This window comes from Anomaloglossus baeobatrachus, chromosome 2 (assembly GCF_048569485.1).
Source record: "Anomaloglossus baeobatrachus isolate aAnoBae1 chromosome 2, aAnoBae1.hap1, whole genome shotgun sequence".
NCBI classification, from domain to species: domain Eukaryota; kingdom Metazoa; phylum Chordata; class Amphibia; order Anura; family Aromobatidae; genus Anomaloglossus; species Anomaloglossus baeobatrachus.
In genome coordinates this window covers 391,005,600-391,030,377 of record NC_134354.1, presented here as the reverse complement: position 1 = coordinate 391,030,377, position 24,778 = coordinate 391,005,600, and the positions used below count along the sequence as shown (strand labels likewise).

The window sequence follows — 24,778 nt, the reverse complement described above, 5'->3', positions numbered from 1 at the left end:
TACGGTAGGCCTCGAGAATCGGTTCCTTGATCCACCGAGCCAAGGTTGACTTGGAGGCCTGAGAGCCCTTACGCCGGCCAGCGACAAGGATAAAGAGCGCAACTGAACGGCGCAGGGGCGCCGTGCGAGACACGTAGAAACGGAGTGCTCTCACTAGATCCAAAGAGTGCAAATCCTTTTCACACTGGTGAATTGGATTAGGGCAAAAGGAAGGCAAGGAGATATCCTGATTTAGATGAAAAGGGGATACCACCTTAGGGAGAAATTCCGGGACAGGACGCAGAACCACCTTATCCTGGTGGAAAACCAGGAAGGGAGCTTTGCATGACAGCGCTGCAAGCTCAGACACTCTCCGAAGTGATGTGACTGCCACCAGGAAGGCCACCTTCTGAGAAAGACGGGAGAGAGAGACATCCCGCAGCGGCTCAAAAGGCGGCTTTTGAAGAGCCGTCAGGACCCTGTTAAGATCCCAAGGTTCCAACGGACGTTTGTAAGGTGGGACCATGTGGCAAACTCCCTGCAGGAACGTGCGGACCTGCGGAAGCCTGGCTAGACGCTTTTGAAAAAAAGAGAATTTTGTTTACTTACCGTAAATTCTTTTTCTTATAGTTCCGACATGGGAGACCCAAACCATGGGTGTATAGCTTCTGCCTCCGGAGGACACACAAAGTACTACACTAAAAGTGTAGCTCCTCCCTCCGAGCATATACACTCCCCGGATGACAAATTCAACCAGTTTAGTGCCAAAGCTGAAGGAGGACATCCACCCATAAGTAGAGATGGAGTAAAACCTGGAATAACCGGAACCTCTGTCTACAACAACCGCCGGTGAAAACACACGGAACAAGAAAGCTGCCAACAGGCAACAGGGAGGGTGCTGGGTCTCCCATGTCGGAACTATAAGAAAAAGAATTTACGGTAAGTAAACAAAATTCTCTTTTTCTTCATCGTTCCTTATGGGAGACCCAAACCATGGGACGTCTCAAAGCAGTCCATGGGTGGGAAATAAACAGAAACCGAGAAGTAGGCAAACCTAACTTCACAAATGGGCGACAGCCGTCCGAAGGATGCGTCTGCCCAAGCTCGCATCTGCCGAAGCATGAGCATGCACTTGGTAGTGCTTCGAAAGGGTGTGCAGACTAGACCAAATGGCAGCCTGACAGACCTGCTGAGCCGTAGCGCAAGAGGCACCGACAGCTCTGGTCGAGTGCGCCTTAATCCCCGGCGGGGGAGGCACCTGAGAACATTGGTAGGCATCGGAAATGGCCGACCTAATCCAACGAGCTAGGGTCAGTTTAGAAACCGAGAAACCCTTGCGCTGACGTGTGGTCAGCACAAAAAGAGAGGTGCACCGCCTAAAAAACAGCGGTGCGTGACACATAGATCTGGAGCGTCCGCACCAAATCTAAAGCATGCAACGCTTTCTCAAAGCGATACACAGGGGCCGAACAAAGGGAAGACAATTGAATGTCCTGGTTAAGGTGGAAAGGAGACACCACCTCAGGGAGAAGGCCCGGAGTCGGACGGAGAACCACCTTGTGTTGGTGAAAAACCAAAAAGGGTGACTCCGAAGAGAGCACAGTCAAATCAGAGACTCTCCTGAGAGAAATTATGGCCACCAGAAAGACCACCTTCTATGAAAGACGAAACAACGAAACCTCCCTAAGAGGCTCAAAGGGGGGTTTCTGTAAGGCCATGAGGACCAGATTAAGGCCTCAGGGATCCAGAGACCGCCGGTAAGGCGGAATGATGTGAGATGCGCCCTGCATGAAGGTGCACACCTGGGCCAGCCGGGCAATATGCCGCTGGAACAACGCTGACAGAGCCGAGACCTGTCCCTTGAGGGAATGAGTGACAGTCCTAGCTGCAGGCCGGACTGTAGAAAGGACAGGATGGTCGGCAAGGAAAAAACGGCCAAGGAGCATGGCCGGAAGAACGACACCAGGACAGGAAAATTCTCCAAGTCCTGTGGTAAATCCTGGCCGAGGAAGACTTCCGAGCCTGAGTCATAGTGAAGATGACCTCGGAAGGAATGCCTGAAGCCGTAAGGATTCAGGGCTCAAGAGCCACGCCGTCAATCTGAGAGCCGCAGAATTCTGGCGGAAAACGGACCTTCTGAGAGAAGGTCTGGCCGGTCCGGGAGATGCCACAGCACCTCTACGGACAGACGGAGCAGGTCTGGGAACCAAGCTCGCCTGGGCCAGTCTGGGGCGATGAGTACGACCCGACGGCCCTCCATTCTGATCTTGCGCAGGACTCTGGACAAGAGAGCTAGAGGGGGAAACACGTAAGCCAGACGGAACTGGGACCAATCTGAAACCAGCGCGTCCGTTGCCAAGGCCTGAGGATCGTGGGAGCGAGCCACGTAAACCGGGACCTTGTTGTTGTGCCGGGATGCCATTAGATCCACTTCCGGAGTGCCCCGCCTGCTAAATTGACCGGAACACTGCCGGATGCAGGGCCCACTCGCCGCTGTCCACGGTTTGACGGCTGAGATAATCTGCCTCCCAGTTTTCTACGCCTGGGATGTGGACTGCGGATATGGAGGACTTGGAGTCCTCCGTCCACTGAAGGATACGTTGAACTTCCAACATTGCTAGGCGGCTGCGAGTCCTAGGAGTACAGCCCTGATTTCCAGCACATTGATCGAGAGGGCTGATTCGGACGGAGTCCAAGAGCCCTGTGCTCTGTGGTGTAGAAACACTGCTCCCCAGCCGGATAGACTGGCATCCGTGGTGAGAATCACCCAGGACGGGGCCAGAAAGGAGCGTCTCTGGGACAGAGAGAGGGGCCGAAGCCACCACTTAAGAGAGCTCCTGGTCTGTGGCGACAGAGCCACCAGCCTGTGCAAGGAAGAGGTCCCTTGTCCCAACAGCGGAAAATGTCCAGCTGCAGGGGACGCAGATGGAACTGGCAAGGGGGACCGCTTCCATTGACGCCACCATCTGACCCAGCACCTGCATGAGGTGCCTGATGGAATGACGGCGGAGCCTCAGCAGAGAGCGAACCGCCAGATGAAGGGACTGCTGTTTGACTAAGGGCAGCTTCACAAGTGCCAGCAGAGTCTCGAATTGCATCCCTAGGTACATAAGTTCCTGGGTCGGGGTCAGAGTGGACTTGCAAGCGTGGCGAGAGTGAGCGAGACACTCCGCTCAGAGTGAGCGAGACACTCCGCTCAGAGTGAGCGAGACACTCCGCTCAGAGTGAGCGAGACACTCCGCTCAGAGTGAGCGAGACACTCCGCTCAGAGTGAGCGAGACACTCCGCTCAGAGTGAGCGAGACACTCCGCTCAGAGTGAGCGAGACACTCCGCTCAGAGTGAGCGAGACACTCCGCTCAGAGTGAGCGAGACACTCCGCTCAGAGTGAGCGAGACACTCCGCTCAGAGTGAGCGAGACACTCCGCTCAGAGTGAGCGAGACACTCCGCTCAGAGTGAGCGAGACACTCCGCTCAGAGTGAGCGAGACACTCCGCTCAGAGTGAGCGAGACACTCCGCTCAGAGTGAGCGAGACACTCCGCTCAGAGTGAGCGAGACACTCCGCTCAGAGTGAGCGAGACACTCCGCTCAGAGTGAGCGAGACACTCCGCTCAGAGTGAGCGAGACACTCCGCTCAGAGTGAGCGAGACACTCCGCTCAGAGTGAGCGAGACACTCCGCTCAGAGTGAGCGAGACACTCCGCTCAGAGTGAGCGAGACACTCCGCTCAGAGTTGAGCGAGACACTCCGCTCAGAGTGAGCGAGGACACTCCGCTCAGAGTGAGCGAGACACTCCGCTCAGAGTGAGCGAGACACTCCGCTCAGAGTGAGCGAGACACTCCGCTCAGAGTGAGCGAGACACTCCGCTCAGAGTGAGCGAGACACTCCGCTCAGAGGTGAGCGAGACACTCCGCTCAGAGTGAGCGAGACACTCCGCTCAGAGTGAGCGAGACACTCCGCTCAGAGTGAGCGAGACACTCCGCTCAGAGTGAGCGAGACACTCCGCTCAGAGTGAGCGAGACACTCCGCTCAGAGTGAGCGAGACACTCCGCTCAGAGTGAGCGAGACACTCCCGCTCAGAGTGAGCGAGACACTCCGCTCAGAGTGAGCGAGACACTCCGCTCAGAGTGAGCGAGACACTCCGCTCAGAAGTGAGCGAGACACTCCGCTCAGAGTGAGCGAGACACTCCCGCTCAGAGTGAGCGAGGACACTCCGCTCAGAGTGAGCGAGACACTCCGCTCAGAGTGAGCGAGACACTCCGCTCAGAGTGAGCGAGACACTCCGCTCAGAGTGAGCGAGACACCTCCGCTCAGAGTGAGCGAGACACTCCGCTCAGAGTGAGCGAGACACTCCGCTCAGAGTGAGCGAGACACTCCGCTCAGAGTGAGCGAGACACTCCGCTCAGAGTGAGCGAGACACTCCGCTCAGAGGTGAGCGAGACACTCCGCTCAGAGTGAGCGAGACACTCCGCTCAGAGTGAGCGAGACACTCCGCTCAGAGTGAGCGAGACACTCCGCTCAGAGTGAGCGAGACACTCCGCTCAGAGTGAGCGAGACACTCCGCTCAGAGTGAGCGAGACACTCCGCTCAGAGTGAGCGAGACACTCCGCTCAGAGTGAGCGAGACACTCCCGCTCAGAGTGAGCGAGACACTCCGCTCAGAGTGAGCGAGACACTCCGCTCAGAGTGAGCGAGACACTCCGCTCAGAGTGAGCGAGACACTCCGCTCAGAGTGAGCGAGACACTCCGCTCAGAGTGAGCGAGACACTCCGCTCAGAGTGAGCGAGACACTCCGCTCAGAGTGAGCGAGACACTCCGCTCAGAGTGAGCGAGACACTCCGCTCAGAGTGAGCGAGACACTCCGCTCAGAGTGAGCGAGACACTCCGCTCAGAGTGAGCGAGACACTCCGCTCAGAGTGAGCGAGACACTCCGCTCAGAGTGCGAGACACTCCGCTCAGAGTGAGCGAGACACTCCGCTCAGAGTGAGCGAGACACTCCGCTCAGAGTGAGCGAGACACTCCGCTCAGAGTGAGCGAGACACTCCGCTCAGAGTGAGCGAGACACTCCGCTCAGAGTGAGCGAGACACTCCGCTCAGAGTGAGCGAGACACTCCGCTCAGAGTGAGCGAGACACTCCGCTCAGAGTGAGCGAGACACTCCGCTCAGAGTGAGCGAGACACTCCGCTCAGAGTGAGCGAGACACTCCGCTCAGAGTGAGCGAGACACTCCGCTCAGAGTGAGCGAGACACTCCGCTCAGAGTGAGCGAGACACTCCGCTCAGAGTGAGCGAGACACTCCGCTCAGAGTGAGCGAGACACTCCGCTCAGAGTGAGCGAGACACTCCGCTCAGAGTGAGCGAGACACTCCGCTCAGAGGTGAGCGAGACACTCCGCTCAGAGTGAGCGAGACACTCCGCTCAGAGTGAGCGAGACACTCCGCTCAGAGTGAGCGAGACACTCCGCTCAGAGTGAGCGAGACACTCCGCTCAGAGTGAGCGAGACACTCCGCTCAGAGTGAGCGAGACACTCCGCTCAGAGTGAGCGAGACACTCCGCTCAGAGTGAGCGAGACACTCCGCTCAGAGTGAGCGAGACACTCCGCTCAGAGTGAGCGAGACACCTCCGCTCAGAGTGAGCGAGACACTCCGCTCAGAGTGAGCGAGACACTCCGCTCAGAGTGAGCGAGACACTCCGCTCAGAGTGAGCGAGACACTCCGCTCAGAGTGAGCGAGACACTCCGCTCAGAGTGAGCGAGACACTCCGCTCAGAGTGAGCGAGACACTCCGCTCAGAGTGAGCGAGACACTCCGCTCAGAGTGAGCGAGACACTCCGCTCAGAGTGAGCGAGACACTCCCGCTCAGAGTGAGCGAGACACTCCGCTCAGAGTGAGCGAGACACTCCGCTCAGAGTGAGCGAGACACTCCGCTCAGAGTGAGCGAGACACTCCGCTCAGAGTGAGCGAGACACTCCGCTCAGAGTGAGCGAGACACTACCGCTCAGAGTGAGCGAGACACTCCGCTCAGAGTGAGCGAGACACTCCGCTCAGAGTGAGCGAGACACTCCGCTCAGAGTGAGCGAGACACTCCGCTCAGAGTGAGCGAGACACTCCGCTCAGAGTGAGCGAGACACTCCGCTCAGAGTGAAGCGAGACACTCCGCTCAGAGTGAGCGAGACACTCCGCTCAGAGTGAGCGAGACACTCCCGCTCAGAGTGAGCGAGACACTCCGCTCAGAGTGAGCGAGACACTCCGCTCAGAGTGAGCGAGACACTCCGCTCAGAGTGAGCGAGACACTCCGCTCAGAGTGAGCGAGACACTCCGCTCAGAGTGAGCGAGACACTCCGCTCAGAGTGAGCGAGACACTCCGCTCAGAGTGAGCGAGACACTCCGCTCAGAGTGAGCGAGACACTCCGCTCAGAGTGAGCGAGACACTCCGCTCAGAGTGAGCGAGACACTCCGCTCAGAGTGAGCGAGACACTCCGCTCAGAGTGAGCGAGACACTCCGCTCAGAGTGAGCGAGACACTCCGCTCAGAGTGAGCGAGACACTCCGCTCAGAGTGAGCGAGACACTCCGCTCAGAGTGAGCGAGACACTCCGCTCAGAGTGAGCGAGACACTCCGCTCAGAGTGAGCGAGACACTCCGCTCAGAGTGAGCGAGACACACTCCGCTCAGAGTGAGCGAGACACTCCGCTCAGAGGAGCGAGACACTCCGCTCAGAGAGAGCGAGACACTCCGCTCAGAGTGAGCGAGACACTCCGCTCAGAGTGAGCGAGACACTCCCGCTCAGAGTGAGCGAGACACTCCGCTCAGAGTGAGCGAGACACTCCGCTCAGAGTGAGCGAGACACTCCGCTCAGAGTGAGCGAGACACTCCGCTCAGAGTGAGCGAGACACTCCGCTCAGAGTGAGCGAGACACCTCCGCTCAGAGTGAGCGAGACACTCCGCTCAGAGTGAGCGAGACACTCCGCTCAGAGTGAGCGAGACACCTCCGCTCAGAGTGAGCGAGGACACTCCGCTCAGAGTGAGCGAGACACTCCGCTCAGAGTGAGCGAGACACTCCGCTCACGAGTGAGCGAGACACTCCGCTCAGAGTGAGCGAGACACTCCGCTCAGAGTGAGCGAGACACTCCGCTCAGAGTGAGCGAGACACGACCTCCGCTCAGAGTGAGCGAGACACTCCGCTCAGAGTGAGCGAGACACTCCGCTCAGAGTGAGCGAGACACTCCGCTCAGAGTGAGCGAGACACTCCGCTCAGAGTGAGCGAGACACTCCGCTCAGAGTGAGCGAGACACTCCGCTCAGAGTGAGCGAGACACTCCGCTCAGAGTGAGCGAGACACTCCGCTCAGAGTGAGCGAGACACTCCGCTCAGAGTGAGCGAGACACTCCGCTCAGAGTGAGCGAGACACTCCGCTCAGAGTGAGCGAGACACTCCGCTCAGAGTGAGCGAGACACTCCGCTCAGAGTGAGCGAGACACTCCGCTCAGAGTGAGCGAGACACTCCGCTCAGAGTGAGCGAGACACTCCGCTCAGAGTGAGCGAGACACTCCGCTCAGAGTGAGCGAGACACTCCGCTCAGAGTGAGCGAGACACTCCGCTCAGAGTGAGCGAGGGACACTCCGCTCAGAGTGAGCGAGACACTCCGCTCAGAGTGAGCGGAGACACTCCGCTCAGAGTGAGCGAGACACTCCGCTCAGAGTGAGCGAGACACTCCGCTCAGAGTGAGCGAGACACTCCGCTCAGAGTGAGCGAGACACTCCGCTCAGAGTGAGCGAGACACTCCCGCTCAGAGTGAGCGAGACACTCCGCTCAGAGTGAGCGAGACACTCCGCTCAGAGTGAGCGAGACACTCCGCTCAGAGTGAGCGAGACACTCCGCTCAGAGTGAGCGAGACACTCCGCTCAGAGTGAGCGAGACACTCCGCTCAGATGTGAGCGAGACACTCCGCTCAGAGTGAGCGAGACACTCCGCTCAGAGTGAGCGAGGACACTCCGCTCAGAGTGAGCGAGACACTCCGCTCAGAGTGAGCGAGACACTCCGCTCAGAGTGAGCGAGACACTCCGCTCAGAGTGAGCGAGACACTCCGCTCAGAGTGAGCGAGACACTCGCTCAGAGTGAGCGAGACACTCCGCTCAGAGTGAGCGAGACACTCCGCTCAGAGTGAGCGAGACACTCCGCTCAGAGTGAGCGAGACACTCCGCTCAGAGTGAGCGAGACACTCCGCTCAGAGTGAGCGAGACACTCCGCTCAGAGTGAGCGAGACACTCCGCTCAGAGTGAGCGAGACACTCCGCTCAGAGTGAGCGAGACACTCCGCTCAGAGTGAGCGAGACACTCCGCTCAGAGTGAGCGAGACACTCCGCTCAGAGTGAGCGAGACACTCCGCTCAGAGTGAGCGAGACACTCCGCTCAGAGTGAGCGAGACACTCCGCTCAGAGTGAGCGAGACACTCCGCTCAGAGTGAGCGAGACACTCCGCTCAGAGTGAGCGAGACACTCCGCTCAGAGTGAGCGAGACACTCCGCTCAGAGTGAGCGAGACACTCCGCTCAGAGTGAGCGAGACACTCCGCTCAGAGTGAGCGAGACACTCCGCTCAGAGTGAGCGAGACACTCCGCTCAGAGTGAGCGAGACACTCCGCTCAGAGTGAGCGAGACACTCCGCTCAGAGTGAGCGAGACACTCCGCTCAGAGTGAGCGAGACACTCCGCTCAGAGTGAGCGAGACACTCCGCTCAGAGTGAGCGAGACACTCCGCTCAGAGTGAGCGAGACACTCCGCTCAGAGTGAGCGAGACACTCCGCTCAGAGTGAGCGAGACACTCCGCTCAGAGTGAGCGAGACACTCCGCTCAGAGTGAGCGAGACACTCCGCTCAGAGTGAGCGAGACACTCCGCTCAGAGTGAGCGAGACACTCCGCTCAGAGTGAGCGAGACACTCCGCTCAGAGTGAGCGAGACACTCCGCTCAGAGTGAGCGAGACACTCCGCTCAGAGTGAGCGAGACACTCCGCTCAGAGTGAGCGAGACACTCCGCTCAGAGTGAGCGAGACACTCCGCTCAGAGTGAGCGAGACACTCCGCTCAGAGTGAGCGAGACACTCCGCTCAGAGTGAGCGAGACACTCCGCTCAGAGTGAGCGAGACACTCCGCTCAGAGTGAGCGAGACACTCCGCTCAGAGTGAGCGAGACACTCCGCTCAGAGTGAGCGAGACACTCCGCTCAGAGTGAGCGAGACACTCCGCTCAGAGTGAGCGAGACACTCCGCTCAGAGTGAGCGAGACACTCCGCTCAGAGTGAGCGAGACACTCCGCTCAGAGTGAGCGAGACACTCCGCTCAGAGTGAGCGAGACACTCCGCTCAGAGTGAGCGAGACACTCCGCTCAGAGTGAGCGAGACACTCCGCTCAGAGTGAGCGAGACACTCCGCTCAGAGTGAGCGAGACACTCCGCTCAGAGTGAGCGAGACACTCCGCTCAGAGTGAGCGAGACACTCCGCTCAGAGTGAGCGAGACACTCCGCTCAGAGTGAGCGAGACACTCCGCTCAGAGTGAGCGAGACACTCCGCTCAGAGTGAGCGAGACACTCCGCTCAGAGTGAGCGAGACACTCCGCTCAGAGTGAGCGAGACACTCCGCTCAGAGTGAGCGAGACACTCCGCTCAGAGTGAGCGAGACACTCCGCTCAGAGTGAGCGAGACACTCCGCTCAGAGTGAGCGAGACACTCCGCTCAGAGTGAGCGAGACACTCCGCTCAGAGTGAGCGAGACACTCCGCTCAGAGTGAGCGAGACACTCCGCTCAGAGTGAGCGAGACACTCCGCTCAGAGTGAGCGAGACACTCCGCTCAGAGTGAGCGAGACACTCCGCTCAGAGTGAGCGAGACACTCCGCTCAGAGTGAGCGAGACACTCCGCTCAGAGTGAGCGAGACACTCCGCTCAGAGTGAGCGAGACACTCCGCTCAGAGTGAGCGAGACACTCCGCTCAGAGTGAGCGAGACACTCCGCTCAGAGTGAGCGAGACACTCCGCTCAGAGTGAGCGAGACACTCCGCTCAGAGTGAGCGAGACACTCCGCTCAGAGTGAGCGAGACACTCCGCTCAGAGTGAGCGAGACACTCCGCTCAGAGTGAGCGAGACACTCCGCTCAGAGTGAGCGAGACACTCCGCTCAGAGTGAGCGAGACACTCCGCTCAGAGTGAGCGAGACACTCCGCTCAGAGTGAGCGAGACACTCCGCTCAGAGTGAGCGAGACACTCCGCTCAGAGTGAGCGAGACACTCCGCTCAGAGTGAGCGAGACACTCCGCTCAGAGTGAGCGAGACACTCCGCTCAGAGTGAGCGAGACACTCCGCTCAGAGTGAGCGAGACACTCCGCTCAGAGTGAGCGAGACACTCCGCTCAGAGTGAGCGAGACACTCCGCTCAGAGTGAGCGAGACACTCCGCTCAGAGTGAGCGAGACACTCCGCTCAGAGTGAGCGAGACACTCCGCTCAGAGTGAGCGAGACACTCCGCTCAGAGTGAGCGAGACACTCCGCTCAGAGTGAGCGAGACACTCCGCTCAGAGTGAGCGAGACACTCCGCTCAGAGTGAGCGAGACACTCCGCTCAGAGTGAGCGAGACACTCCGCTCAGAGTGAGCGAGACACTCCGCTCAGAGTGAGCGAGACACTCCGCTCAGAGTGAGCGAGACACTCCGCTCAGAGTGAGCGAGACACTCCGCTCAGAGTGAGCGAGACACTCCGCTCAGAGTGAGCGAGACACTCCGCTCAGAGTGAGCGAGACACTCCGCTCAGAGTGAGCGAGACACTCCGCTCAGAGTGAGCGAGACACTCCGCTCAGAGTGAGCGAGACACTCCGCTCAGAGTGAGCGAGACACTCCGCTCAGAGTGAGCGAGACACTCCGCTCAGAGTGAGCGAGACACTCCGCTCAGAGTGAGCGAGACACTCCGCTCAGAGTGAGCGAGACACTCCGCTCAGAGTGAGCGAGACACTCCGCTCAGAGTGAGCGAGACACTCCGCTCAGAGTGAGCGAGACACTCCGCTCAGAGTGAGCGAGACACTCCGCTCAGAGTGAGCGAGACACTCCGCTCAGAGTGAGCGAGACACTCCGCTCAGAGTGAGCGAGACACTCCGCTCAGAGTGAGCGAGACACTCCGCTCAGAGTGAGCGAGACACTCCGCTCAGAGTGAGCGAGACACTCCGCTCAGAGTGAGCGAGACACTCCGCTCAGAGTGAGCGAGACACTCCGCTCAGAGTGAGCGAGACACTCCGCTCAGAGTGAGCGAGACACTCCGCTCAGAGTGAGCGAGACACTCCGCTCAGAGTGAGCGAGACACTCCGCTCAGAGTGAGCGAGACACTCCGCTCAGAGTGAGCGAGACACTCCGCTCAGAGTGAGCGAGACACTCCGCTCAGAGTGAGCGAGACACTCCGCTCAGAGTGAGCGAGACACTCCGCTCAGAGTGAGCGAGACACTCCGCTCAGAGTGAGCGAGACACTCCGCTCAGAGTGAGCGAGACACTCCGCTCAGAGTGAGCGAGACACTCCGCTCAGAGTGAGCGAGACACTCCGCTCAGAGTGAGCGAGACACTCCGCTCAGAGTGAGCGAGACACTCCGCTCAGAGTGAGCGAGACACTCCGCTCAGAGTGAGCGAGACACTCCGCTCAGAGTGAGCGAGACACTCCGCTGAGAGTGAGCGAGACACTCCGCTGAGAGTGAGCGAGACACTCCGCTGAGAGTGAGCGAGACACTCCGCTGAGAGTGAGCGAGACACTCCGCTGAGAGTGAGCGAGACACTCCGCTGAGAGTGAGCGAGACACTCCGCTGAGAGTGAGCGAGACACTCCGCTGAGAGTGAGCGAGACACTCCGCTGAGAGTGAGCGAGACACTCCGCTGAGAGTGAGCGAGACACTCCGCTGAGAGTGAGCGAGACACTCCGCTGAGAGTGAGCGAGACACTCCGCTGAGAGTGAGCGAGACACTCCGCTGAGAGTGAGCGAGACACTCCGCTGAGAGTGAGCGAGACACTCCGCTGAGAGTGAGCGAGACACTCCGCTGAGAGTGAGCGAGACACTCCGCTGAGAGTGAGCGAGACACTCCGCTGAGAGTGAGCGAGACACTCCGCTGAGAGTGAGCGAGACACTCCGCTGAGAGTGAGCGAGACACTCCGCTGAGAGTGAGCGAGACACTCCGCTGAGAGTGAGCGAGACACTCCGCTGAGAGTGAGCGAGACACTCCGCTGAGAGTGAGCGAGACACTCCGCTGAGAGTGAGCGAGACACTCCGCTGAGAGTGAGCGAGACACTCCGCTGAGAGTGAGCGAGACACTCCGCTGAGAGTGAGCGAGACACGCCGCTGAGAGTGAGCGAGACACGCCGCTGAGAGTGAGCGAGACACGCCGCTGAGAGTGAGCGAGACACGCCGCTGAGAGTGAGCGAGACACGCCGCTGAGAGTGAGCGAGACACTCCGCTGAGAGTGAGCGAGACACTCCGCTGAGAGTGAGCGAGACACTCCGCTGAGAGTGAGCGAGACACTCCGCTGAGAGTGAGCGAGACACTCCGCTGACAGTCTGCACTGGATGAAACCCTGACTAGAAGGTCGTCCAGGTAAGGAATCACTACCAACCCCTGGAGGAGCTGAACCGCAACTGGTGAATACACGAGGGGCCGTGGCTAACCCAAAGGGGAGAGCCACGAATTGGAAATGTTCCTCTCCAAATACAAAACGTAGCCAACGCTGGTGAGAAACTGCGAATGGCACATGCAGATAGACATCTCTGATGTCGATGGATGCCAAGAAATTTCCTTGGGTCATTGACTGATCGCAGAGATTCCATGCAAAATTGCCGCACCTGAACATGCTTGTTGAGAAGCTTGAGATCCAGGTCGGAAAGCACCGTCCTTCTCGGGGACTAGGAAGAGATTTGAGTAGAAATCTCAGAACCGTTCCCAGTCGGGAACTGGTACAATTATTCCATTGGCCTGCAAGAGTGCCACGGCCTGTGAGAAGGCGGCGGCCTTGGAGCAGGGGGGAGTTGACAGAAAAAATCTGTTTGGCGGCTGGATAGAATTCTATTCTGTAGCCGTGGGAGATGGGAACCCACACCCACTGAACGAAGACGTGTTGAAAGCACACGTCGCCCAAGAGGGAGAGAGCCTGCCACCGACCAAGGACGTTACTGGCGCGGCCAGATAATCAAGGGGAGGCTGCCTTGGTGGCAGCAGCTCCTGCCGACTTAGGACGCGGCTTCATGCGCCAGTTGGTTTACGGACCTTGGCTGAGTTAGTGGACGAGGCCGAGGGCTTAGAGGACGACCAGTTAGAGGAAACGAAAGGAATGAAACCTCGACTGGTTCCTGCCCTGGAAAGGTTTTCTGGGTTGTGGCATGGAAGTACTCTTCCTGCCAAAAACTTCCTTAATAATTTCATCCAATTGTTCACCGAATAGACTGGTCCCAGCAAAAGGGAATCCAGCAAGGAACTTCTTAAGAAGCATCTGCCTTCCACTCTCGAAGCCACAGGAACCTGCGGATAGCGAGGGAAGTAGCCGAGGCCACCGCAGTGCGGTGACAGTCTCCAGCTATAGGATGAAAAGACTGAAGCCTGGAAGTTAAGACAACCATGTCGGGCATAAAGACCCTGGTGAGGGAACGCTTCTTCTCCCGAGAAGCAGAGATGGCTTTGAGAGCCCGCACTGCTGCAAAAGATGGGGAGAACGAGGCCCCTGCCGCCGTATATAGATTTGGCCAGAAGGACAACTTGGCGGACAGTGGGATCTTTAGAGAGGTGCCGTCAGCCACTGACACAACTGTCCGGGCTGAGAGACTAGACACCGTAGGGTCCACCCTTGGTGAATGAGCCCACTCCTTGACCACCACTGGTGGAAGGGGGAAACAGTCATCAGAACTACGCTTTGGGAAGCGTCTGTCAGGACAGGCTCTGGGTTTGGTCACAGTGGTCTGAAAAAACTGGAGTGGCTAAAGAACACACTCCCCGTTCTCCTAGGCAATGTATACTGATGCTTTCCTGCTAGAGGGGGTTGCTCCCCTGATACAGGCAGATTGAGGTCCAGTACAAATATAATGGACGCAATCAAATGATTAGCATCTGCGTCACCTTCGGACAATATGGTACATGGAGTAGCGTCCGAGCCCCTAGTAAAGGCATCCTCCCCGTCCTGCGAGTCAGCTCGTGAATCAGAGCCGCGGGACGAGGAAGGAAAGGGGACCCCGCGTCTCCATTTTAGGAGGACGGGGTCTGAGCCAGATGAAGAATCCTCTGTGAGCTTTGCTGAGCGAGCTGTAGCAGCAGAAGCGCCCTGAGAAGGGGGCTGATGCATGCTCAGCAGTGTCCGGGACAGCTGTCCCCTGGAGAGAGGGATTCTACTCAAGCCGGGGGGTTCAGCAACCGGAGCCGGAGCAGCCGGAGGGACCCTTCCAGGCTGCGGCACCACTATGTTAGAACAGGCATCACAATGTGGTTATGTGCATGGTACAGACAGTACGAGTCTACATGCGGTGCATAATAAAAACAGCCTTGCAGCCCTGCTCTGATAAAAGACATGCTGCAGAAGTGGGGGCTCTGTCCAGAAAGACCCCCAGCAGAGTATATAAACAGGGTATATAAGCAGCTGCACAACCGGAGGTTGTGGCTTGCCAGACCGTTTAACATAGGAACATCTCTGTGCCCTCCAGATCCCCCAGAAGTGGGGGCACTGTCCAGAATGACCCCCAGCAGAGAATATAAACAGAGTGTATAAGCAGCTGCACAACCGGAGGTTGTGGCTGCCAGACAGTTTAACAATCTCTGTGCCCTCCAGATCCCCCAGACGTGGGGGCTCTGTCCCAGGCCCCCATTTGCCACAATGTGTTATGCAGACATTGAGAATGCTGAGAAAATGGCGTCCGCAGCGAGGAGAGGGGGCGGGGCCTACTCTGAGAGCAGGACGGAGGGCAAATGAGGCATACAGGGGAGGGAATCTTTCCTCAGTGAGGAGTGTCCTTTCCCTGTGCTGAATAGCCGCTGGGCGGAGCCACACTGTCCCCTGCACTGACTGACATGCAGGGGTAGAGAATCGAAACTAGGCCTCAGGCGAAGCCGGGGCCTAGATTTAAACATGCGGCCAGCGTGCAGGCACCATCGGCGCGGATCTCCAGTGAAAACTGGAGAACCGGCCGGAAATGTTAACATAGTTATAAAACACACTCTCCCCCAATATTAAAGTACAAGGGACCCCTGGAAAGACCACCGTCTGTGGTAATAACGTCTCAGTACTTAGCTTGTGAGACGCAGGTGCCAGGTCCCTGGGGGATGATCGCTCCGTCCGTCAAGGTCCTGAAAAGGGCTGCGGATGGAGACCGGTCTCCTGCAAAGCAGAGAGAACCGTGATGGCTCCCACTTCAAGCCAGAGCCCGAGGGATGGTGAAGGAGCGCGGCATGTGAAGGCTCCAGCCTTGTAATATCAACCTTAACAGCACCGCCGACACAGTTGGGTGAGAAGGGACATGCCGGGAGTCCAGATGGGAGCCGCTTTTCTTCCAAATCTTTGAAATCAAAAATCAAAAATCAGAGGATGCATGTGTGTGTGTGACCTCCTGAACACAAAGCATTGAACTGGTTGGATTTGTCATCCGGGGAGTGTATATGCTCGGAGGGAGGAGCTACACTTTTAGTGTAGTACTTTGTGTGTCCTCCGGAGGCAGAAGCTATACACCCATGGTTTGGGTCTCCCATAAGGAACGATGAAGAAAACACGGAGAGCGCCGATACTTGGCCCTTGAGAGAGCCGAGGGACAAACCCTTGTCCATTCCAGATTGTAGGAATGAAAGGAATGTGGGTAAGGCAAACGGCCATGGAGGAAAACCGTTATCAGAGTACCAGGATAAGAAGATTTGCCAAGACCTGTAATAGATCTTGGCGGACGTTGGCTTCCTGGCTTGTCTCATGGTGGCAATGACATCCTAAGATAACCCTGAAGACGCTAGGAGCCAGGACTCAATGGCCACACAGTCAGGTTGAGGGCCACAGAATTCAGATGGAAAAACGGGCCTTGTGACAGCAAGTCTGGGCGGTCTGGAAGTGCCCACGGTTGACCCACCGTGAGATGCCACAGATCCGGATACCACGACCGCCTCGGCCAGTCTGGAGCGACGAGAATGGCGCGACGGCAGTCGGACCGGATCTTGCGTAGTACCCTGGGCAGCATTGCCAGAGGGGGAAACACATAAGGCAGTCGAAACTGCGACCAATCCTGGACCAAAGCGTCCGCTGCCAGAGCTCTGTGATCCTGAGACCGTGCCATGAAGGCCGGAACCTTGTTGTTGTGCTGTGACGCCATGAGATCGACGTCCGGCGTTCCCCAGCGGCGACAGATCTCTCGAAACACGTCTGGGTGAAGAGACCATTCCCCCGCGTCCATGCCCTGACGACTGAGAAAATCTGCTTCCCAGTTTTCTACGCCCGGGATGTGAACTGCGGAGATAGTGGAGCCTGTGACTTCCACCCACTGCAGAATCCGCCGGACTTCCTGGAAGGCTTGACGACTGCGAGTGCCGCCTTAGTGGTTGATGTAGGCAACGGCAGTGGCGTTGTCCGACTGGATTCGGATCTGCCTGCCCTCCAGCCACCGATGGAAAGCCAATAGGGCTAGATATACTGCCCTTATCTCCAGGATATTGATCTGAAGGGACGATTCTATCGGAGTCCAGGTTCCTTGAGCCCTGTGGTGGAGAAAAACCGCTCCCCAACCTGACAGGCTCGCGTCCGTGGTGACCACGGCCCAGGTTAGGGGTAGGAAGGATTTTCCCCGAGACAGAGATGTGGGTAGGAGCCACCACTGAAGTGATGTTTTGGTTGCAAGGGAAAGAGAGATGTTCTTGTCGAGGGAAGCCGAACTCTTGTCCCATTTGCGAAGAATGTCCCATTGGAGTGGCCGTAGATGGAATTGCGCGAACGGCACTGCCTCCATAGCTGCAACCATCTTCCCCAGGAAGTGCATGAGGCGCCTTAAGGGGTGTGACTGACTCCGAAGAAGTGATTGCACCCCCGTCTGCAGAGAAAGCTGTTTGTCCCGCGGTAGCTAGACTAACGCTGGCTGGGTATGAAACTCCATCCCGAGGTAAGTCAGTGATTGGGTCGGTGTCAACTTGGATTTCGGGAAATTGATGATCCACCCGAACTGCTGGAGAGTCGCCAGAGTGACAGTAAGACTTTGTTGAAACGCCACCCGAGAAGGGGCCCTGACTAGGAGATCGTCCAAGTAGGGGATCACCGAGTGGCCCTGAGAGTGCAGGACCGCCACGATGGATGCCATGACCTTGGTGAAAACCCGTGGGGCTGTCGCCAGGCCGAAGGGCAATGCGACGAATTGGAGGTGTTCGTCCCCGATGGCGAAACGCAGGAAACGTTGATGTTCGGGTGCGATCGGCACATGGAGATAAGCATCCTTGATGTCGATCGATCCTAGGAAGTCTCCTTGTGACATCGAGGCGATGACCGAGCGGAGAGATTCCATCCGAAACCGTCTCGTTCTCACATGTCTGTTGAGCAGCTTGAGGTCCAGAACGGGACGGAGTGACCCGTCCTTTTTTGGCACCACGAACAAGTTGGAGTAAAATCCGCGACCACGTTCCTGAAGGGGAACGGGAATCACAACTCCTTCGATCTTTAGAGCGTCCACCGCCTGAAAAAGTGCGTCGGCCTGTGCGGGGGGTGGGGAGGTTCTGAAGAAACGAGCCGTAGGTCGAGAGCTGAACTCTATCCTGTAACCATGAGACAGAATGTCTCTCACCCATCGGTCTTGAACGTGTGGCCACCAGGCGTCGCCAAAGCGGGAGAGCCTGCCACCGACCGAGGATGTATGAGATATGAAGAAGAAAACGGCACTTCCCTCGTGTATATTTTGACCAACCGAGGATGTGGCTAGGTGAGTCCGAGAGTCAAGAAGAGGCCGTCTTGGAGGCAGTGCCTCCTGCGGCCTTTTGGGGGCGTGACTTGGACCGCCACGCATAGGAGTTCCTCTGGCCTTTCTCCGGCCGGTTGGACGAAGAGGATTGGGGCTTGGCGGAGGGACGAAAGGACCGAAACCTCGATTGGATTTTTCTCTGCTGAGGTCTCTTAGGTTTGGACTGGGGTAAGGAGGAGTCCTTTCCCGAGGATTCCTTAATAATCTCATCCAACCGTTCGCCAAATAAACGGTCGCCAGAAAAAGGCAAACCAGTTAAGAACCTTTTGGAAGCAGAGTCTGCTTTCCATTCGCGCAGCCACATGGCCCTGCGGACTGCCACGGAGTTAGCGGATGCTACAGCCGTACGGCTAGCGGAGTCCAGCACGGCGTTCATGGCGTAGGATGAAAATGCTGATGCCTGAGAGGTCAAGGAAGAAACATGCGGAGCAGAATACCGCGTGACAGCATTAATCTCAGTCAGACATGCCGAGATTGCTTGGAGAGCCCACACGGCCGCAAAGGCCGGGGCGAAAGACGCGCCCGTGGCCTCATAAATAGACTTCACCAAGAGCTCTGTCTGTCTGTCAGTTGCATCCTTCAGGGATGAGCCATCGGCAACAGACACAATGGACCTAGCAGCCAATCTAGAGACTGGAGGATCCACCTTGGGAGAGTGTGCCCAGCCCTTAACGACTTCAGGAGGAAAGGGATAACGAGTGTCAGTGTGCCGTTTAGCAAAGCGCTTGTCCGGGACCGCTCTGGGCTTCTGGACTCTGAAGTTAGAGTGATCAAAAAACGTATTGCGCGTACGTTTGGGGAAACGGAATTGGTGTTTCTCCTGCTGATAAGACTCCTCTACAGGAGGAGGCGGGGGTGAGAGATCCAACACCTGGTTGATGGACAAGATAAGACCATTTACTAAGGCGTCCCCCTCAGGGGTATCAAGGTTAAGGGCGAAGTCAGGGTCAGAGCCCTGAGCTCCCACGTCTGCCTCGTCTTCCTGAGAGTCCTCAAGCTGGGATCCAGAGCAGCGTGAGGAGGCCGGGGAAGAGTCCCAGCGAGGCCGCTTAGCCGGTCTGGGACTGCGATCCGGGCAGGAGTCCTCCGCCTGGAACCTAGGGGCTATCATGGGAGCGCGCTGCGGCGCGGACCGAGAAGGGCCTGGAGGAGACAAACTAACAGGGGCCGGGGCCTGTGAAGGGCCCGGTCTGGACTGCAATGCCTCAAGGAGCTTAGATGACCATTTGTCCATAGACTGTGCAATGGATTGAGAAAGTGACAGAGAGTTTGTCAGCGAAAGAAGCCAACGACGGTGACTCTGTCCCTGCAGCCTGCTCAGGGGGAGCAGGGGGATCTACATAAGCCGAGGGGCCCACAAGTGCCCTAGGCTCCGGCTGAGCAAGCGTGGCAGGAGTCGAGCATTGATCACAGTGAGGGTAGGTGGATCCCGCAGGCAACATAGCCCCACAAGAGGTACAGGCCGCGAAAAAAATCTGTGCCTTAGTAGCTTTGCTCCTTGTGGACGACATGCTGTTGTCTCTCAGGCGAGTGACCACTGAGGGTATATGGGAAAAGGGTATAAAGCCTTTCCGGACAGATATATATATCTATTATATATATATATCCCGGCACCCTAGGGGGACCAGCACCGGGTGACCGGTGTGGCTTACCAACCGCTAACGAGCGGAGTGTGTCCTCCAGATTCCCTGTCGTGGATCCCCCGGAGCTGCAGAGCTTTGCTGCTGAGTAGCATCCACCGGCAGAATGGCAAATATGGCCGCCGGATCTCTCAGGGGGGGAGTGGAGCCGAGGGCGGCACTAACAAAGAGCGGGAATCTGGAGTCCCCACAGTAGTCAATGAGGGGGGAGTGAGACATGCCAGATGCTCCGGCCCTCAAAGCCGACGTCATGCCGGTAATCCCGCCCTTACCCCTGACAGGCAGGCTCAGGGGCGGCATTTTTCGAGACTAGGCCGCGGCGAAGCCGGGGACTAAATTTAAGGCCGCGCCCGACAAGCAGGCACGGTCGGCGCGGAAGTCCGCCGAAAAGACAACGGACTGAACTACCGCGGCTTCCGGGGAGAAGGTGCGACCCTCCCTGTACAGTCCCCACATGGGGACACAGAGTACCTTCAAGTTGCAGGGCCCGGTCCCTGGGGATGAAGAAGCTCCGGTCCGGCAGGTTCCACAAGGGGCTGCAGATGGAGCACGGTCCCAGCATATGGATGACCGCTCAGGATCCCACTTCTCCCAGAGCCGCATAAGGGATGATGAAGGAGACGGCATGTGGCTCCAGCCTCCGTACCCGCAATAGGTACCTCAACCTTAACAGCACCGCCGACATAGTGGGGTGAGAAGGGAACATGCCGGGGGCCCCATCGGGGTCCTCTTTTCTTCCATCCGACATAACTATGTATGAGAATGCATGAGTGGATGTGTGCCTCCTTCCACACAAAGCATAAAACTGAGGAGCCCGTGGTCCACGGGAGGGTGTATAGGCAGAGGGGAGGGGTTACACTTTTTTAAAAGTGTAATACTTTGTGTGGCCTCCAGAGGCAGAAGCTATACACCCAATTGTCTGGGTCTCCCAATGGAGCGACAAAGAAATGATGTTTTAGAGGAGCTGGAAAAAAATGCTACTAGAGCATCATAAGTACCGTAATTTTTGGGATTATAAGACAAACTTGTCCTCCAAAACATTTGGGAGGAAAGTAAGGGGTGCTTCTTAGAATCTGAATGTAGTTTACAGGGGGGTGGTGGAGTGGGATCACAGGAGGGTGGGAAGATGGTGCGCTGTGCTGCGGGCGGTGCGCTGAGGGCTTACTGTGGGTGGTGTGCTGCGGCCTGTGCTCGCTGTGGATAGTGAGGCAGGGGCAGCCATTCTGAAAAAGGTCGGTAGTGCAGGCTTCAAATCATGACGCCCGTTGGCGCATGCGCAGATGGAGCTCTCAGCTCAAGACCTCATCTGCGCAAGCGCTGCCTCCTGCCCCTTGATCTCCCTGCAGCATACTTAAGGAAAACGGTGCCTGGAGGTGGCGCTTGCACAGATGAGATTTTGGCTTGTCATTGAGCTGACAGCTGAAGCCTGCACCGCCGACAGTTACTGTATGTAACTCCTGCCTCAGCGAGCATCTGGGACACCCGCTGCACCATCGCCCTACTCCTCCATCTCCCCTGCCTCCTGTGACCCCGCTCCACCATCGCTGCCGTCCCCCCTCTGATAAAACACCACTGGATTATAAGATGGACCCCATATATTTTTCCTCTAAATTTGGGGTGCGTCTTAAAAAAACGAAACATATGGTATTTTATTTTTAGCACAAATGCAATATTTTCTAAATATTCTGATTCATCTGTCCATCTCCTTGGCACCTATACTGAAAAGCCGCTCTACTCTAAAAGTATAATTGTGCGCATTGTAGTGCCCAGAGACGACCTGTAAGTAAATAGATTTCCTGATTTTAGAACAACGTCTTTTATTTCACAGTATCCACTTGATCAAATGACATATGCACATTACCATGTATTTTTCCTATTGCTTGTTTCATCAAAGCCTTAACACAATGAGGCATGACATTGTTACATTCTGGAATCTTGACCTGCTGAATGCTGGCCGACATTGCGTGAAACGTTCCGAAATCTCTCCAAAGAAGCAGGTTTTTGTGAACGTCGTCTCACTGCATAGTGAAACATAGCCCAGACATGATCTAATCTATGGGATTCATATCAAGTGACGGACCGACCCATTGAAGCTTTCTGGTGCCTTTATTGAGCCTTCATCTAATATTCATAGGTGGGCTGCTGAACAAAACATCCACACTGTTTATGGAATGAGTCTCTTTGCCACACTGCAGGTAAGAAGGAGGAAAAAAAATAAATCTGGAAGCTTCCATGGGACAGCCAGTCACCTCTATGGGACGGTCAGAAATTGCTGAGCGTAGTATTCGGCTATCTCTGACAGTTCCTTAGACAATGCATAGGGCAGGGGTGGGCAAGCTTGACCTCTGCTTTAGTCAGAAAAGGCTCTGCAGTGCTCGGTTCTCAGAATTAATGGGAGTCCCAATGATCAGACCCCCCCAGCAATTAATAAGGAAATCATACCCATATGGATAAACTTAAAAGTGAATGTCAGCAGGTTTTTGCTATGCAAGCTGAAGACTGCATGCTGCAAGGGTTAACAGAGAATTCAGGGATGCCTGACTTGTCAGGGTCCGATATGTTTGATCATTTGCTATGTTTATGTATGTATAATCTCTATAGAGAGCCTGGTGTGGAAGGGACTGCTCTCTCAGCTCTGCTACATGCTAAATCTAAAAATTCACATTGAGTCCTCACTGCTGCACCCAGTGATCTAAGTGATACATCATTGGATTCAGAATCTCCTTGTCTACATTATGCTGCTCCTGGATGAGGTACGAAAACCTGCTGACAGATTCCTTTTAAAGGGAAGCTGTCAGCAGAAATTTTGCCCTAAACCTAAAGGTTTCCCCTTCTGCAGCTCCTGGGCTGCATTCTAGCAAAGTTCCTATAGTTATTCTGCCCCCTTTTAGATCAAAATAAATAGTTTATAAATTGGTACCTTTCAGTTTGAAAATCTTGTTAATAGTACACGGGGGCGGGCTGTCTGTTGTCTGTTAATGTCCCTCCTGCTGCTTTAGGCCGTCCCCCAATGCTCATTTACATACCTCAGGACGCCGTCCAGTGCGTCCGAGGTCTCGCGCATGCGCCGTGCCACTGTAGCGGGACTGTGCACAGTGGGACCGCTGGTGACGTTTCGCAGGCACGAGATTATGGGCGGCGCTGTGATTTTCATCAGCAAGCTCCCGCCCATAATCTCGTCCCGCGCTTTCCCCTTTTCCTCCACTGTTCTGCGCATGCCCTGGCCAGATGACCCAACGTCACCTCTTTCCCATCTAGCCCTGGAGCAGGAAATAGATAGGAGGAGCGAAGCAGGACACCACCGATCATCTGGTCAGGGCATGCGCAGAACGGTGGAGGCAGAGGGGAAAGCGCGGGCACGAGATTATGGGCGGGAGCTTGCTGATGAAAATCACAGCGCCGCCCATAATCTCGTGCCTGCGCAACGTCACCAGCGGTCCCACTGTGCACAGTCCCGCTACAGTGGCACAGCACATGCGCGAGACCTAGGACGCACTGGGCAGTGTCCTGAGGTATGTAAATGAGCGTTGGGGGACAGCCTAAAGCGGCAGCAGGGACAGTAACGGACAACAGACAGCCCGCCCCCGTGTACCATTAACAAGATTCTCAAACTGAAAGGTACCACTTTATAAACTATTTATTTTGATCTAAAAGGGGGCAGAATAACTATAGGAACCTTGCTAGAATGCAGCCCAGGAGCTGCAGAAGGGGAAACTTTTAGGTTTACGGCAAAATTTCTGCTGACAGGGTCCCTTTAAATACTTGTTACAATACCTTTAAAGGAAACTGTTGAATTGACACATACAAGAACTTGAAGAAATTTGTGCAGTGCCCGTGCTGTTCATTACTTACCGGCCATCCTGGAAAACTCCCAGACTCCCATTTCTTTTCAAACTCAATCTGTATCTTTCCAAATAGTTCATTTTGATCTAACAAAGGCTTTACTCTGTCTGCGTAGTCTTGGAGGTATTCTAAAAGCACTTCCAGGTACCTGTGAAAATATGGTCATAAAAAACACACAAAATTTAAAATAAACATAACATCTATGAATGTATACCACAAACAAACAAAACAACACTAAAGAAGGAATAACAATTTTAAGCAAGTTCCCCTAAATGAATGATACTTTACCTTTTGTATTCTGCATTTTTACGCTCTTTTGGAATGTCAAAGAGTTGGTCAAAGGTTGATAAATAAGTAATGTAGTCCAGTTTCTGAAAGAAAAAAAAATATTTTAGAGGTCTGTTTTACAGATTGCATTAACTTTACAATATACTCTCACAAAGTCATAAAGCTCTTGTACCATCAGAGTATTAATCTCTGCAACATTTTAGTATTTCTTCACAAAAGAATAAGGCCCCGATTCATCAAAGATTTCATACCAGAATTCTGACATAAAAGCTTTGAAAAGTTGCAAAATTTAGGCGCAAGTTGAAAGTTTGCCTATATTTTTGTGACTGACCCCGTCACGCCAGTTTCACCCAGTTTCAACAAAATGGGCAGAGTTGGGGCAGGACAGGGTGCAACAGGTATGAGATGACACAGATAGTCTAATTCATGATAAGCTGTGGTGTTCCCTACCAGTATCTGAATGGAGTGAGATTTGTGGCATAGCGCAAGGAGCAACTCTTCATGAGTTTGGGACTCCAGGATGCCCCTTCATCAAGACCAGCATGAACAAACGGGCCGTAATTCTCTAGTACAGAGTTGTGTGGGCTCGGCTCAGAACACAACTACGGAGGGGAGGGCTGGCGCTGCGGAGGAGAGGGAGGGTTTATCTCCCCATCTCTTCCGTTGTCGGCTGATGCATGAATTGCATTGCACTTCGCTGTACTGCGAGTGCAATGCGATATTTCTCTCACCCCCGTAGAGTGCAATGCGATATATCTCTCGCCCCCGTAGACTTGAATGGGTGCGAGTGACACAGGATCACATACCACCTGAAGCATGCTGCGATTGTTTTCTCGATCTGATTAGGGCTGAGAAAACAATCGCTCATGGGTGCTGACACACAGGCTAATATTGGTCCGAGTCGAATGCAATTTTTTTTATTACATTCCACTTGCTCCGTATTATTCGCTGTGTGTGCTGACCCTAAGGAAGAAACTTACGTTCATGTATGTGTTAACGGATTTTGGATTAAAGAGGATCTGTTACCAAGTCAAAAGTGGCCAGTTTTTGCTCTTATTTTATTCTTGCAGCCCCTTCCACAGAGTTT

The 24,778-nt window shown here is 55.7% G+C and overlaps 1 protein-coding gene across 1 annotated transcript in view; it reads right to left on the bottom strand.

Annotated features, from left to right (window-relative positions):
* Nucleotides 1-24,778, bottom strand: part of SF3A3 (splicing factor 3a subunit 3) — a 150,493-nt gene that overhangs the window by 106,126 nt on the left and 19,589 nt on the right. The window contains exons 7-8 of the mRNA XM_075334102.1: nucleotides 23,692-23,774; nucleotides 23,413-23,551 (exon numbers count right to left, since the gene is read on the bottom strand). Of these exons, the coding sequence (XP_075190217.1) occupies nucleotides 23,413-23,551; nucleotides 23,692-23,774 (222 nt within the window). The remainder of the gene's footprint in view (nucleotides 1-23,412; nucleotides 23,552-23,691; nucleotides 23,775-24,778) is intronic.